This window comes from Accipiter gentilis, chromosome 1 (genome assembly GCF_929443795.1).
Source record: "Accipiter gentilis chromosome 1, bAccGen1.1, whole genome shotgun sequence".
Lineage (NCBI taxonomy): Eukaryota > Metazoa > Chordata > Aves > Accipitriformes > Accipitridae > Astur > Astur gentilis.
Genome location: NC_064880.1, coordinates 3,473,918 through 3,487,028, shown reverse-complemented (window position 1 = coordinate 3,487,028; position 13,111 = coordinate 3,473,918). Strand labels below are relative to the sequence as shown.

Sequence of the window (13,111 nt, the reverse complement as noted above, 5' to 3'; positions counted from 1 at the left end):
AAATGACTAATCATGCCTGCACCAGTGGGGATGGGTTCTGGCAGCAGCATGAGAAGGTGAATCAGACAGGACGGTATCTGCTTGACCAGTTTCCCCCACGTGGGCTGGTACTGCTGTTGCCTGTAAAATTTGAGACTGGAGGACAGTTCTTCCAGTGTGGACAGAGAAGAATGACTAGGAAATGGTGAAATTGCAGTGGCTGAGGATCAGCCTGTGGCAAGGGCTGGGTTTCAGTGTGGTTCCTCTGTCAGATAAGGCTCGGGCCCAGAAAATCTGTGGCATGTTCCCTTTGGCCGTTTGAGCTCTCCTGTGAAAATGAGTATAGGCAAGCCCAAGCAAAGTGCTGGCAGCTTTTGGAAGGGGGTTCAGCTCCTGTCTGCTGGACACCACTAAGCTGGTTAAGTTCATTGCGTTGTGCTATTTCTTTCCCCTTGGAGAGGCATTTCTCACGACGGGACTGTTCACACAAGCCTGTTTTCTCCAGGAGCACTAGGACAGGGCCTAGCTTTCCTTGAGATTTATCTCTTGATGAACAAAAAGCCTGAAAAGGACGGCCCTTCTCTGTTTCGTCCTTTGTTTCCCCAGGGAAATAGATCTTTCCCTGAACCATCCCCATATGTTTCTCGCTCAAGCTTTCTTGATGCCTATGGGAAGTAGGTAATCGCCTGTATACTAGTCTCTGGATAAAAGTCTCTCTAAGAGTGCCTTGCTGAGAGTACTTCTGGCACGAGTTGAGGGGCTCTTACTTGTTAAAGTTATTCCTCAACAGTAGCTTCATGCGGCTGCCTTGACATAAGAAGTACCAGGAGGATTAGTGGGCAGTACTCTGCTTTCAGAAGGACGCCTTCAGCTCATGAAAGGGGTGGAGAGAAATTTAGCCACCACACAGGGATGTAAGAGATAGCTAGCCATAGGGAACTAGCTTTTGGTGTGCAGGTGTCGTTGGCAGATACAAGTCTTGGCCCTCCTGGAACAGCATGTCTTCTAGGGATATAGAAGGAAAGAGTGCCCTTCAGCCAAAGGGATGCTGAAGTGTGAGGGGTGTTTACACAGGAGGTGAGCACTGTGGTGTGAAATTTGTGCTGACTAGGTCTGGAACTGCTGAGTGTGGAGGGGAGGGAAGGGAAGTTGTGACATGCAGAGGTGTTTGAAATACCAGTTTGGCACACTCGGCGGGTGTTGTCTTATGGGCTGTCCTGCTTAGGTTGTTTTTTTTTTCCTCTTTTTGGCTTTCTGAGAGAGAAGCAAGCCCCTACATAGTCCTTCACCTGCAAACAGTGTTGCTTATGTATTAAGAACCACCTGTGAACTCAGCTTTCCCAGCAAGCATGTGAGCTTCCTGCCACAGGCGGACGTGTGGGTGCTGCTGTTGTTTCTGAAACGGAAACCATCCTCTGCTCAGTTTGCTTCCCATGTGTGACGAGACCAAGCCTTGCTCCAAGGCAGTGTTGTGTAGCTGGAGGTCATTATATTACAGGTCCTCATCTCATTCTGACTAATGCCTTTAGTTGTAGGGAGGGAAGACTTAAAGGAAGCGAGGTAATTTTGCTAGTTCTTTTCCCTTTCCTACCACCAGCTTTGGTCACTAGAAGATGCCGTGCCTCTGCGCATTGCAGACAAGCTTAGCTGCTGCATGTTGTCATGTCGCCTCAATCAGTGCAAAACCTAGGCAGCCCTTGGAATCCCTGCTAAAAGTGGAAAGAACACCTTTCCTCCGTAGGCTGTGGGGTGACTGACCGCTGGGGCGTGCTCGGGGACTAAGGGAGTATGATCTTTCCGAAGAAATAAGGTGAACAGTGGAAATGCTCCCTGAAGGTATGTGATACCAAAGGCATACAAGGGGCAGCCAGGACTGGCTTGAACCCTCATGAGTGAGTCTGGGCCATGACTTGGGATACTGCAGTGGCACCTAAAACAAGGGTCAAAGCATTCTTTATGTGGGGAGATGCTTGCTTCTTTCTTAATACCCAGCTGAACTAGGACCAAAGCGCATGGCACTGATGGTACTAGGAACTGATGGTACTAGGAGCGGTAGAGGAACACCAGAAATTAGGCTTTCTACGAACTATGGGTTTAATAATAATGATGTACCTATATTCAGGAGCAGGCTTATGTTCCTTCCTGAGTGACAGGCACTGAACTCTCTGCTTAGGTTTCTAGCTTGACTCGCCATCAGTGGTAACTGAGGGCTGCTATAATACTGGTGATAGCACAAGCGTGGGACTCTGGACAGAATTTCCTAACCTCTTTAAGTTTTACAAGGGCAGGTCCTAAGCTGTGTTCTCCGGTTTTGCAGGTCCGAAGAATGGTTGGGGCTTTAGTTGCAGTCGGCCAGGGAAAGTTAACGCCTCTTCATATAAAGAAGTTACTGGAGATAAAAGATGCACGGGCGTTTCCACCAAATGCCATGGCTCCGCCATCTGGACTCTTTCTAAAATCAGTGGAATACGATGAAGCAGGTAGGTGAATGCAGGGAATAGTGTTCTTTTTGTAGGAGTCAGATCTAACACTGAAGGGAGCGGTAACACCCGCAGTCTTCCTTATGTGCCGTCTGACCTATGGCTCACAGTGTTATTCATTGACACCCTCATCACAGTGAATGCCCTGGACTGTAGAGGTGTTTACAGTAGTTGCTATGGAAAAATTGTGTATTTTTTTTTTTTTTCCTAGTAGATTTCCTCCTCTTACTTGCAGGGTAGTAAAAGAGAAGTTGTGTTGACAATGACTGAGATCTCACATGAATGATACTTTCAGTTCTCATAAATGCTTGTTCTGTCCCTGACAATGTTTAAAGACTAAATTGTCTGTGGTATCTAGGTGTCTACAGATCCACTTCTGTTCCCTCGCTTCTCCCTTGGTATTTATGAGAGGATTGTACAGACTGGAGAACAGATCATCCTTTTGCTTATATGGTGGCTCTGTTAATTTAACAGCATCTCATCTAAACTATTGAAGTTTTCTAGCTTAGGGAAAAAAAAAAAAAGGGGTGTGTGGCAAATTTGCGGAAGATAGCAAATGGATGTCACGGAATTTTGACACCCCTGCTAGGAATAGCAGGTGTTTAAAACTGCAAGGATTAATCTGTCTCTGATTAATCCAGCACTCGTGAAATGTGGATACAGAGGACTTTGCAGACCTTCTCCAGGCTGCCTTGTCTCAGCCAGACCACAGACTTCCTACAGGTGGGCTTAGAGCATGCTCTCCTGTGCAGCAGCAGTGCACACACTGGGGCTTAAAGAAGACAGAAGGGAAAGGGAAGCAACAAAGAGCAGTGCAAAGAGCTTGAAGGTAGTTCTGAGCACTTGGCGTAGCCTTGAAAAGGCAGCTGCTGCTTCCTGGTGCTGGCCCTCTCCAATGGTGCTTTTTCTGATAGTGCTGGCTGTGGAGCTGTCTGTGCCAGTGGGGAGGGAGCCCAGGTGGGAAATGAAGACCACAGATTAAGTGCTTTCAGGTGGTTTCAGTGCCATCTTTTTCCCTAATTTAATGTTTTCTTTTTTTTCCTCTCAGATTTGGATGCTACAGTTGGCCCAGGAGAATAGCAGCTCTATGAGATACAGCCATGTCTGAAAGGACTGTTGTGGAGATGTGATGGAGGTTTGCCAAGCGCACTACACAATACGCGGTCTTGTCTCAATAAAAATCATTGACTGTGACTGTAGGCATCTTCCTACCATTTGTTCTTGATGTCTGAGACTGCCAAAGGGAAAAGAAGAACAACTCCGTGCTGCTTTCAGAACTGCTTTTTCTTCTTCTGAAATTCTGATGCCTGTCTCTCAAACAGGAGAAGGAAGGAGTGGGACTTGGGTTTTTTTGGTGTTTGATGGGTTTGTTTTTTTCCTTCTGTGGTGTGTGTGGGAGGGATACAAGCTTAGAATGGGGGAGAATGTAGCATTTCCTCTCTGCCCCTCTCCTCTGTAACCCTGCCTTTGTGCAACATAGCGCAAGGGACAACTGTTACTCTTTGATGCGGTGACTTACAGAAGCAGCCTTTGAAAGTACTCGCCATTTCCTCTCCTCAACAGTCACTCTCTCACTGAACTATACTGCCTTTTACATTATCCTGTTCCCTGGTACAAAGTCATGTCTGTTACATATTAGGATGCATGTCTGTTAGGATATGGCATATTACAGAACAAAGTTCCTTTGAGGTCACTTAAAACCTGTTTTAATGGTCACAGCCTGGGCTAGTAGCACAGGAACAGCTGTATGAGCAAGTCAGCCTAATCATGAAATGATTATCACTTTTGGCAGTGGAGGCTCTGTAGCTGGAAGGTGGCTGCCCCACTGTTGCTGGGCTCTGATTTGCTTGTTGCTGCCTTCTGCTCTTCCACAGTTGTTGGTGCAGTGGTGCTGCAGAGCGTGCTAGTCTGTCGGTGATCTACGGGTGTGTGAATCATAGTGCAGAGCAGGGAACAGAAATAACTGTTATTTATTTATTTATTTATTTATTTTTAAATGACACTGATCTCAGGTTTTGCCTGCTTGCCCAATCAATAAAATACACATTGGGTGACTTGTGGGGTTTTTCTTCTCATGAATGACACCAGAATCTCTGTCTGTTTTAGTTATAAAATTGTTGTTAGTGCCAGGTTACAGCAAAGAGGATGAAAATTTTGATTTCTGAAGTTCACAGAAGAAACAATACCTAGTTTAAACACTGCTTCAGTGGAAGTAACGTCCAGCTGAGATGGCTGGTACCACCATAATTAATCTCCCCTTTGTCTGTGAGAGGAGGAGAAGAATTACAGACAAAGCTAGTTTCTCAGAGCAGACAGCTGACTTGATCTGGTAAGAGGATGTTCTTTTTTTTTTTTTTTTTTTTTTATGTGGCAATTCAAAGTGATATAGACTATTGCATTCAGATAAATAAAGGAAGAATCTTCGTAGCCTCTTGAGAGGCTGTGGAGTTTCCAATCTCTGTTTGCATGGTGGAGAGCCACGAGGTAGGCAGAGGGGGAGGCAGCAGTTCTTTTTCACCTCTCTTAAGGCCACCTTGCCTTTGGCTGTGGGGATTGAGTTAGTGAGTGGTTTGATACAGAATATGACGACAGCTCGTTTCTGGATGTCTCCTCGTGAGAAGTGATACATCTCTTCCCACTCTGTTCCAGGTAGCGGTCTTGCTAGAGACCTACTTTTGACAGCATGGGGAGGAAAGGCAAGATACTTCTGGTTACTCCCTTCCTTCCTGTGGGGCATGCTGACTGCTAGCTGCTTTGTTCCCTTAGGGACTCATTCCCAAAGAAGATGACAGAACTTTGGAGGAGTCCTGGGTATCTACCATGGAAAAGGAGAGTTGAAGCTGTTGTGTTGCTAGTGTGGTACCTGTTTGTGCTTTTCTGGTACAGCCTTGCTGGATAAGTACCCAGAGGTAGGGATGCTGTAACATGCTGCAGTGATTTCTTTTCAGCACAGACAGTGGGCTTGTCCATCTGTGTTCCAAGCTGTAATGTGCCCACGTGTTTTTGGGCAGCGGTTTGCCTGAAAGGGAACGACATCAAAGTCTTGCTCTTCCTCCCTTTGAGGAGAAGTGAGAGTGCAGCTACAGGCCTATTTCAGAGTGTGTCAGACTGAAGCACTGGTACGTGGTTCCAGAGAGGCAAGTCTTGCTCTGCAGACTTCTGGGACTGGGGGGCCGGGCACGCTGGAGGTGATCAAAGGTGGCTTTGGGTGGGAGCATCATGCCTCCCTCGTGCAGTGGATACATGGAGAGAATTAAAGCCTGCACTAGTGCTGGCTGTGTGCTGTGCACTCCCCAGTTCTGTTGGGGGGACGCTTCACTAGTGGGGCAAGTGCTTTGTCTTGGATCTGAGCGACAGCTTTTAATCTTCACTTCCTGTGGTTTCTCTCTGTAGAACAGTGTGGGAGAGCTCTGCAGTGTGTCTTACAGGGCAGTTTGCTCTGGTGTTAAAACTCTGTGCAGAAGAGCTTAGCAGTGACCTCGTAGTTGTGAGGACTCTTTGGAGAGGCCAGTGTACTCATCTGCAGCTCTTGCATGAGATGATGATCTGAGCTCTGGTAAGTTAACTTTCTAACCAAATTTATTATGAGTCTTTACGGGACAGAAAACCAAACGAAATACTAATGCTGTTTGGGTGTTAATCGAGGTAACTGCTACTGCAGGCTCAGGTATCGCTTTTTTTTTTTTTAATAGTCACAGTGCAAAAATAGCTGCTATTGATGTTTCTGCAAATGTTTCCCAACTTCTGGTTACAATAAAAACCTATCTTGTTGATGGGCTTGTTATCAAATCCAGTAACTGAGCAACCCAGGTTCAGCTATCCAGGCAGTAGTCTAGAAGTAGGCTAACTCTGCAGTTAGCACAAAGAACTGCTATGGGTTTTTGCTTTGTTTTTTAAATCCCAGAGCAACTGTTAAAAAGAACCTAAAGACATCTAATTAAAGAACATCCTCTCTTAGCATCATAAAATGTACCATCAGTAGAGAACTTCTGTACAAACTCCTAGTCTGAATAATTTTTTTTATGTCCACCATTAACACTTGTTACTTATTATCAATGAGTATTTAGCATTCTTTTCCTTCTTGTGTTGTTGCATTACTAATTTCTTTCAGTTCATTCAGTTTGGACATCCAATACATGGGGAGATCTGTCTTTCTGATTGTTTGATAGTGATGCTTTAAAACTAGAAAAACCTCATACCTGACCAGAGTTCAAAGACTCAAGCTTGGTTTTATATGAAAACATTTCTAATAGTCTAATGAACTCAAAATCCAGTGGAAACTTTGATGAATGCTTTTCTGTGTTTTTGTAAATCAAATAACTTTGTACAGAAAGAGAAGTTCAGTGGTGCTTTTTGGTTCTGGAAGAAATAACAGCCCTCCCCCCAAAAAAGAAAACCCAAACAAAAAAAAAAAATCACCCCAAAACAAAACAACTCTGAGGAAGCAAAGCTGAATCTGGAATTTGATCAGACTCCATATTTTTTTAAAATGGTTGATAAGTAATGGTACATTATTATACGAGATGAAAGTGGCTATATACTTGGAAAATACATGTTTAGTTGTAGACTCTTGTCACTTCTATTACCTGTCACAGGGAATGAAAATATTTTCAAACAGATCGATGTATGTGGTGGGGTCCTGGAGTGGTTATATAACTGGAATTGGGTAGAAGACCGACTTGTGAGACTTGTAAAATACTCCGTGTCAGTGTTGTGTTATTTCCACCCTCCCTTCCACTGTTCTGACTTCTGCTGTAGTTAAGCTTAAATGGGTTCATGCTACTTGATGGGCTACATCTAGGGATGGTGAGCGCTAGTGGGTATGAGCATCTCTGTCAGGAGCTTCGCTTGTTACTTCCTAGAAATTGAGGTATTAGCATCGCTCGCCGTCCACTGTAAGAGTGTGAGATGTAATGTGGGATCCTATTTTAGATGGGGAGGAATTTAGGGGATTAAATGAGACTACAGGTGCTGAAAGGAAACGATATTAGTGTAGTATTGTGGTGCAAGCAGCTTCTGTGCCTTTGTAAGGCCTTGTAACAGTACTGCTGGGGATCTGAGTGGAATCAGTTCTCTAGGTAGTCCTTTAGCAAGATTCATTTTGCCATCTCGCAGCAGTCAGTCAGCATTAAGCATACAGAAACTCTTGTGTCTGGCTTCTACAGAAACTTGGGACAATGTATGTGCTGTTTGGAAAAATTCCTTTTGTTTGTTCTGGAGCTGTTACCTGGTAGTGTCTACGGATGTCCTTACTATGCTAGTCTTGTGAGAAGCAGTAGCTAATCGGTCTCCTTTGCCTGTCCTACCCCTTTAATGGCTTTACAGGCCTCTGCCTTATCTTTCCTCAGTTGCAACACTATACTCCAACTCTAGAAAAGATAGATGTTTGGGGGCTCTTGCTCTGGCAGAAGTCAGATATAAAGGTTGTTTCAAGTCCTGTGCTGCTTAAAGTTATGGCGTAGCCATGCCTAGTTTTCTATTAACTTTCCTGGGTGTGTACAAACCTTTTGCCATTAGGTGAAAGACCTATGTTAGCAGATAGGTATACTTGCCTACTTAAAGTGAAACCTTTTTTTTTTTTTTTTTTTTCCTTTCTAATCTTCCAGTTATCTTGGGTGCTTTTGACTTCATTAGATAAACAACTATTGGGAGGAAATGTGATTTCAGAGTTTCCTTTGGAAAGTACCCAACAACCTTTGTGTTTTTGTGCTTTCAATGGCTCCACTTCAGGAACGTTGTGCATATTGTAGCTGTGTTTAATTTCTCCACTGCTTTTAAGGGCCTCTGTTTAGGTGTCTATGTTTGGCTTAGTTGCTCAGATTTCTTTTGTATTTGATGGAGAGACTCTGCACTGTTGGAGTGCAGTTTATTGCTTACGTGACGTGACTGACCTAGATGAGGAGTCCTACTTGCACAGTGCCTCTTTCCCGAATTTCGAACACATAAAGTAGGCCTTTAGGCTTCCTTTGTATCTGAGGTGAGTGGTGGTTTCCCTCTGCAATGTGCCTGCAGAGTAGGTTCAGGGTGCTGTAAATTCACCCAACAGCTTACACTGAGCCTTCCCCCTTGTATATGAATGTCAACTAAGGTGTAAAAGTGTGAGTGAGAAGGGTGGAAAAACCCCTATTTCTCTCAGATTGTCTGCATGCATGTCACCAGGTCTTACGATGACTGAGGACTGTGTCCAGTCCTACATACTCCCCTGCAAATGAATGTTTGTTCCAAGAGACCTGGCACATCTTGTCTGAAGTGCTGAACCCTTCCATTTACTGTTATGTTAACAGTTGTGGTCTATACTACTGACCACCCACCCTGAACCACTCATAAACGTGGGTGGGGATAGGTGCTGCTGCTTTATGATTTGGTTAACAGCTTGGTATGGATGCCAGCTACCTGTTCAGTCCTGTGCTTTAAACAATATGTCTTAGTTTTAACAGGAGGGTTCCACGCATGTTTTTTATAAAACTGCAGCAGCCAGGTTATAAAACAGTTCAGTCTACAGAGTACTGGGTTAACTGTCACACTGGAGTAACTGAAAAAGCAGTCCTGCTTCTATTTTTGCCTCTACTGCTTTTCTTTTTTCCTGGGAAGCCTGCACAATCCATCACTGCAAATTTTTAAGGACAGGGTAACAACATCATACATCTCAGCAGTGACACAGGAATTTTGGTAGGGCTTAGGAATGGGAAATCAATTACAGGACCTCCAAAGGTATATCACTGCTGAAGTTCTCCTGCACTGCTTCAATTGCTGGCCTGTCCTTAGCTAAAGATATGTCTTCTATATGTCTTTTTTTTTTTTTTTTTTTGGAGAGGGGCAGGGGGAACTGCTACCTCTGTTATTTCAGTACTGTCACCTTGTGATGATTTTAATGCCAGTAAATGCTCTGTCTACTGTGTAAACTTAACATGCTTGTGTTTTAAACTATTTATTCTCCCTTACAGCAACACACAACACCGCCTTCCATCTAAGTATGCCAAGCCCAGACCTCTGAACCACGGACCACACCAGACGGAACTTTGCTCAGTTGTGTAGCTTTAGCTCCTGCCCACTCAAGATGAAGTAAAACTCAAGAACCTCCTGAGGTAAGGGATGGCTTAAGACTTTTATCCCATGTTGGATATCCCTACGCTCCAGCAGAAACCATGGCAGATATTTCCTGGACTGAAGGAGTCTCCACCGAGATAGTTGCCAATGCCAGCTCAGAATTCAGTTTGGAAGCAGACTTCCAGTATTCCCTGTTTACTGTCATCTACAGCATTGTCTTTGTGCTGGGACTGGTAGAAAATGTCTTGGCTCTGTACCTCCTGTCCTGCAAAGTAAAGCACACTTCTCATTCCTATGTATACCTCATTAATCTAGCTCTGGCAGACACCTTGTTTGTTTGTGTGTTGCCTTTTAAAATTCATTACCACCTGAATCGGAACAATTGGATCTTTGGTGACATGGCTTGTAGGATAACTGGGACTTTGTACTATATCAACATCTATCTCAGCATTGCCTTTTTCACCTGCATTTGTGTCGATCGTTACATTGCGGTGTTGCACCCCTTCACGTACATCCAGATCAAAGTCATCCATTACGTGATGGTGGTCACAATCCTTTGGGTGGTCGCTCTAAGTGTCATGGTTCCGCTTATCCTTGGAGGTCCCCTCCACAACAGCGGTGTGAGGAACGTGACAGCATGTTTTGAGAACTTTGCTACGCATAGCTGGACTTATCGTATGGCACCTTACAACATCCTGGCCTTAGTTTTTGGGTTTGTGATCCCATTTTCCATCATTCTAATCAGCTATCCTCTCATTGCTAAGAGGATCTCCCAGATCAAACACAGCATTCGCAAGAGGAAGGCCCTGAGCACTATCTACATCATCTTGGTCATTTGTATTTTGTGCTTTCTCCCGTATCATCTCACTCACTTGCTCCACTTTTTAATGAGAATCCAGGTCATCCAGAATGAGTCATTTACCAGCTTGATCTACAAAATGCGAAGAGTCACCTTAGCCCTAGTGAGCTTCAACTGTTGCCTTAACCCGCTCTTGTACTACTTCACCTCTTCCAGCAAGCATTGGTACTTCAACTTCAAGCTCAGATTCAGGTCTAAAATGGTGTACACCATCTGTGACCAGAAATGTGGGGAGTCCTCCTATGTTTATAAACTACAACCGAGACATGGAAATAAAAAAGACAGAGATGGAATCAACTGATCTACTTAAAGTAAGTAGAGTATTCATCTTTCCAACTGTTTCTTTGAAAACAAACCTGTGAAACCTACCATTTGTTCATACAGTGGCTTTTATATCAAGGGAATGCTGGAGGGAAGTGCCTAACAGCTATATATTTTTATTAGCCAACTAGGACAGTACTTGGGGGAGCTGTATTCTCTGACAGTCCTAGATAGCACAGGGCAAAACATGCTGTGTTTGCGTAAATTGATGTTTTGGTCTCCTTTTGTTTAATTTTGGGCTTGGTAGGAGAACACAGGGCTCTTGTGGAAAGCAGCTACAGCCCAGGAAAGGGTTACTTGGAAGAAACCAGCCTTCTAATTGACACTAACTAGCTGAAAGCTGAGTGGATTGGGGCAGTCCTGCTTGGCTTTTCCCTATTTTGGAGGGATCCTGTGTTTTTCTCCCTGGGGGCACCCTGTAGCCAGCTGGGTTCACAAACTGCTTTCTGCCTACATTCCGCAGCCAAATAAGGGCATCTCGTTCCTTTCTTGTGAATCAATTGATTGGCTTCCTGAGGAGTATTTCAGTACAGGGTTTCTAGCATTGCATGCCTACGGATTCAAGCTGGACATCTGTTAATGCAAGTTTGGAAGATCATAGATCCAAAGTATTTATCAGTCCCATAACCCTGCACAGGACCAGTGGTAAACAAGCTCCTCTGGCCACACGGTCATTGAGGGAAGCTACTGTAGGAGCTGGCACGACTCCTTACACGGGCCAGTCCTGTTCAAATGTTAAAGCTCTCTTTTTCAGTCACCTTTTGTGATATCATGTTTATATCTGACCCTATTTCACCCCTTCTCTTGTATTAACAGAACCACACAGCTTCTGAAAACGGCTGACTTTCCCACCCTGTGAAACACAAGACTTTGGAGAGAAGTTACCATTTGTGGGTTATCAGTCACCAGAAAACCACGGGCCTGGCTGATAAACTGCTTAAAAGCCAAGGGTTTTTACTTAAAAGAATGTGATTTTGGTAACAGATATACTGTTCCTTCCCACGCTGCCCCCAAACTTTATGAAGTGCGTACATGCCGTTGGCCTGTAGGCATGCAAGACTGCTGAGCAGACAGAACAGAAGGGAAATTGTGATGGGGTTTGTTTAAGAGGGATCGAGGTATGCTGAACTGTGGCAATGTGCTAAATCTGTCTTTCCATTTCCAAATGTGCAAAAGGGAGGCTAAAAGTCACATTTTGACCCGGCAGGCTGCAGTAGGTGGTTGGGGTTCCCAGGTTATGTGGTGCTGTTGGACTTGGAACAAGAACAGCCATGGACCTTAAAGGAGGGAGGGGGTAGGGTTACTGTGGCAGAATGGTGTGTGACATAAACGATTGTGCGTCTCGATCTGATGTGTAACTTCTCTTTGCAAAACAACGGATGTTGCAGCGTCTGCCTGTATTCGGCCAATCTTCTGATGGCAGCCGATGCCAGTCTATGCTCTGGTTAAGGACAGGAGGTAAGAGATTTGGAAAATAAGAAGCATTGGTGTTAGGGGTATGTTGGGGTTTTGGTTTGGAGGAAAAAAATCCATGCGTTATGATGATAAGCAAGGGTCTTGGATTTGGGATGCTGTAGCTATCAGTTAAAGCCAATCAATGACACCACTTCAGCAATGTGAGATGGATGCAGCAAGCAAACCATGAGCAAATCTGAAATTATTATAATGGAGCTAAAGCTTTGGAATAGATGGTGTTTGTGGGTGTAGTTCTGCATTTGTTAGGATGGGCCTGACCTGCATTAGTTACTGCTACGTGCAGTTTGAATTGTGTTGAATGGATACCTGTTACTAATGATGGGTCAGCTACTGACCTCTCCCTTTCTGGATTTTGCTTTTAGCTTGGAGGAATTTTTAAGTATCGGTGAGAAAACCTGCTCAAACTTTCTAAAATGTTGAAAATAATGATTCCTGTGTTCTGCTCGAGCGGGCTTGGTAAGACAAGTGCAAATCCTTGCACTTGTAAAATGGAGAGACGAGGCGAGCCTCTGAGGGAGTATTAGGACAAATTAATCTTTTACCTTTCGTGAGAGACTGCTATTTTTGTCCCATTTATATGCTATGGAAACGCTTCTCAGCACTAGAGGGACTATTCTTTCCAATTAAACTAAGCACAATTTTTATGTTCTGGACAAAGGAAGAAAGATTTTTATTAGAGACTCCATCTGCAAGAGCAGCTTTCTTGCAGCCTTGTCAGCTGTCATTGAGGGGAGTATGGATAATTTAAAAAGTTATGCTGCTCGGTAAATAGCACATTTAGGGCTTTATCTGCTTGCCTCCATTTATACTTTGCATTTTAATTACAAAGCAGTGCTGAAGTTTTAAGGGAAGTGAGCTGTGGGAGGGGAAGAATGCTGAATATCTTACTAGGTAAGCAATTCAAACCTTGTTCCTCAGGACTCTTTAAAAACAGGCTCCAGTGACTCCA

At 44.2% G+C, this 13,111-nt stretch overlaps 2 protein-coding genes across 6 annotated transcripts in view; both read left to right on the top strand.

Annotated features, from left to right (window-relative positions):
• PUSL1 (pseudouridine synthase like 1) overlaps window positions 1–4,437 on the top strand; it is a 31,415-nt gene extending 26,978 nt beyond the window's left edge. For all 4 annotated transcript variants that reach the window (XM_049812798.1, XM_049812807.1, XM_049812815.1 and 1 more), the window contains 2 exons: window positions 2,297–2,459; window positions 3,508–4,437. In XM_049812798.1, the coding sequence (XP_049668755.1) occupies window positions 2,297–2,459; window positions 3,508–3,539 (195 nt within the window). In that variant the 3' untranslated portion in view covers window positions 3,540–4,437. The remainder of the gene's footprint in view (window positions 1–2,296; window positions 2,460–3,507) is intronic.
• A 10-nt stretch (window positions 4,438–4,447) lies between these two features.
• LOC126043859 (lysophosphatidic acid receptor 6-like) lies at window positions 4,448–13,092 on the top strand. Of its 2 annotated transcripts, XM_049812770.1 has the most exons (5): window positions 4,448–4,788; window positions 5,226–5,368; window positions 5,853–6,015; window positions 9,404–10,676; window positions 11,503–13,092. In XM_049812770.1, the coding sequence occupies exon 4, from the start codon at window positions 9,605–9,607 to the stop codon at window positions 10,664–10,666; it is 1,062 nt and encodes a 353-aa protein (XP_049668727.1). In that variant the 5' UTR covers window positions 4,448–4,788; window positions 5,226–5,368; window positions 5,853–6,015; window positions 9,404–9,604; the 3' UTR covers window positions 10,667–10,676; window positions 11,503–13,092. The 2 variants fall into 2 exon arrangements, with proteins under 2 accessions (XP_049668727.1, XP_049668738.1); XM_049812781.1 differs by lacking the exons at window positions 4,448–4,788; window positions 5,226–5,368 and having other exon boundaries at window positions 5,503–6,015.
• The last annotated feature ends 19 nt before the right edge of the window (window positions 13,093–13,111 follow it).

Coding starts and splice junctions, on each gene's coding strand:
- LOC126043859 (XM_049812770.1), top strand. CDS start 9,605: ATGGCAGATATTTCCTGGACTGAAGGAGTCTCCACCGAGATAGTTGCC.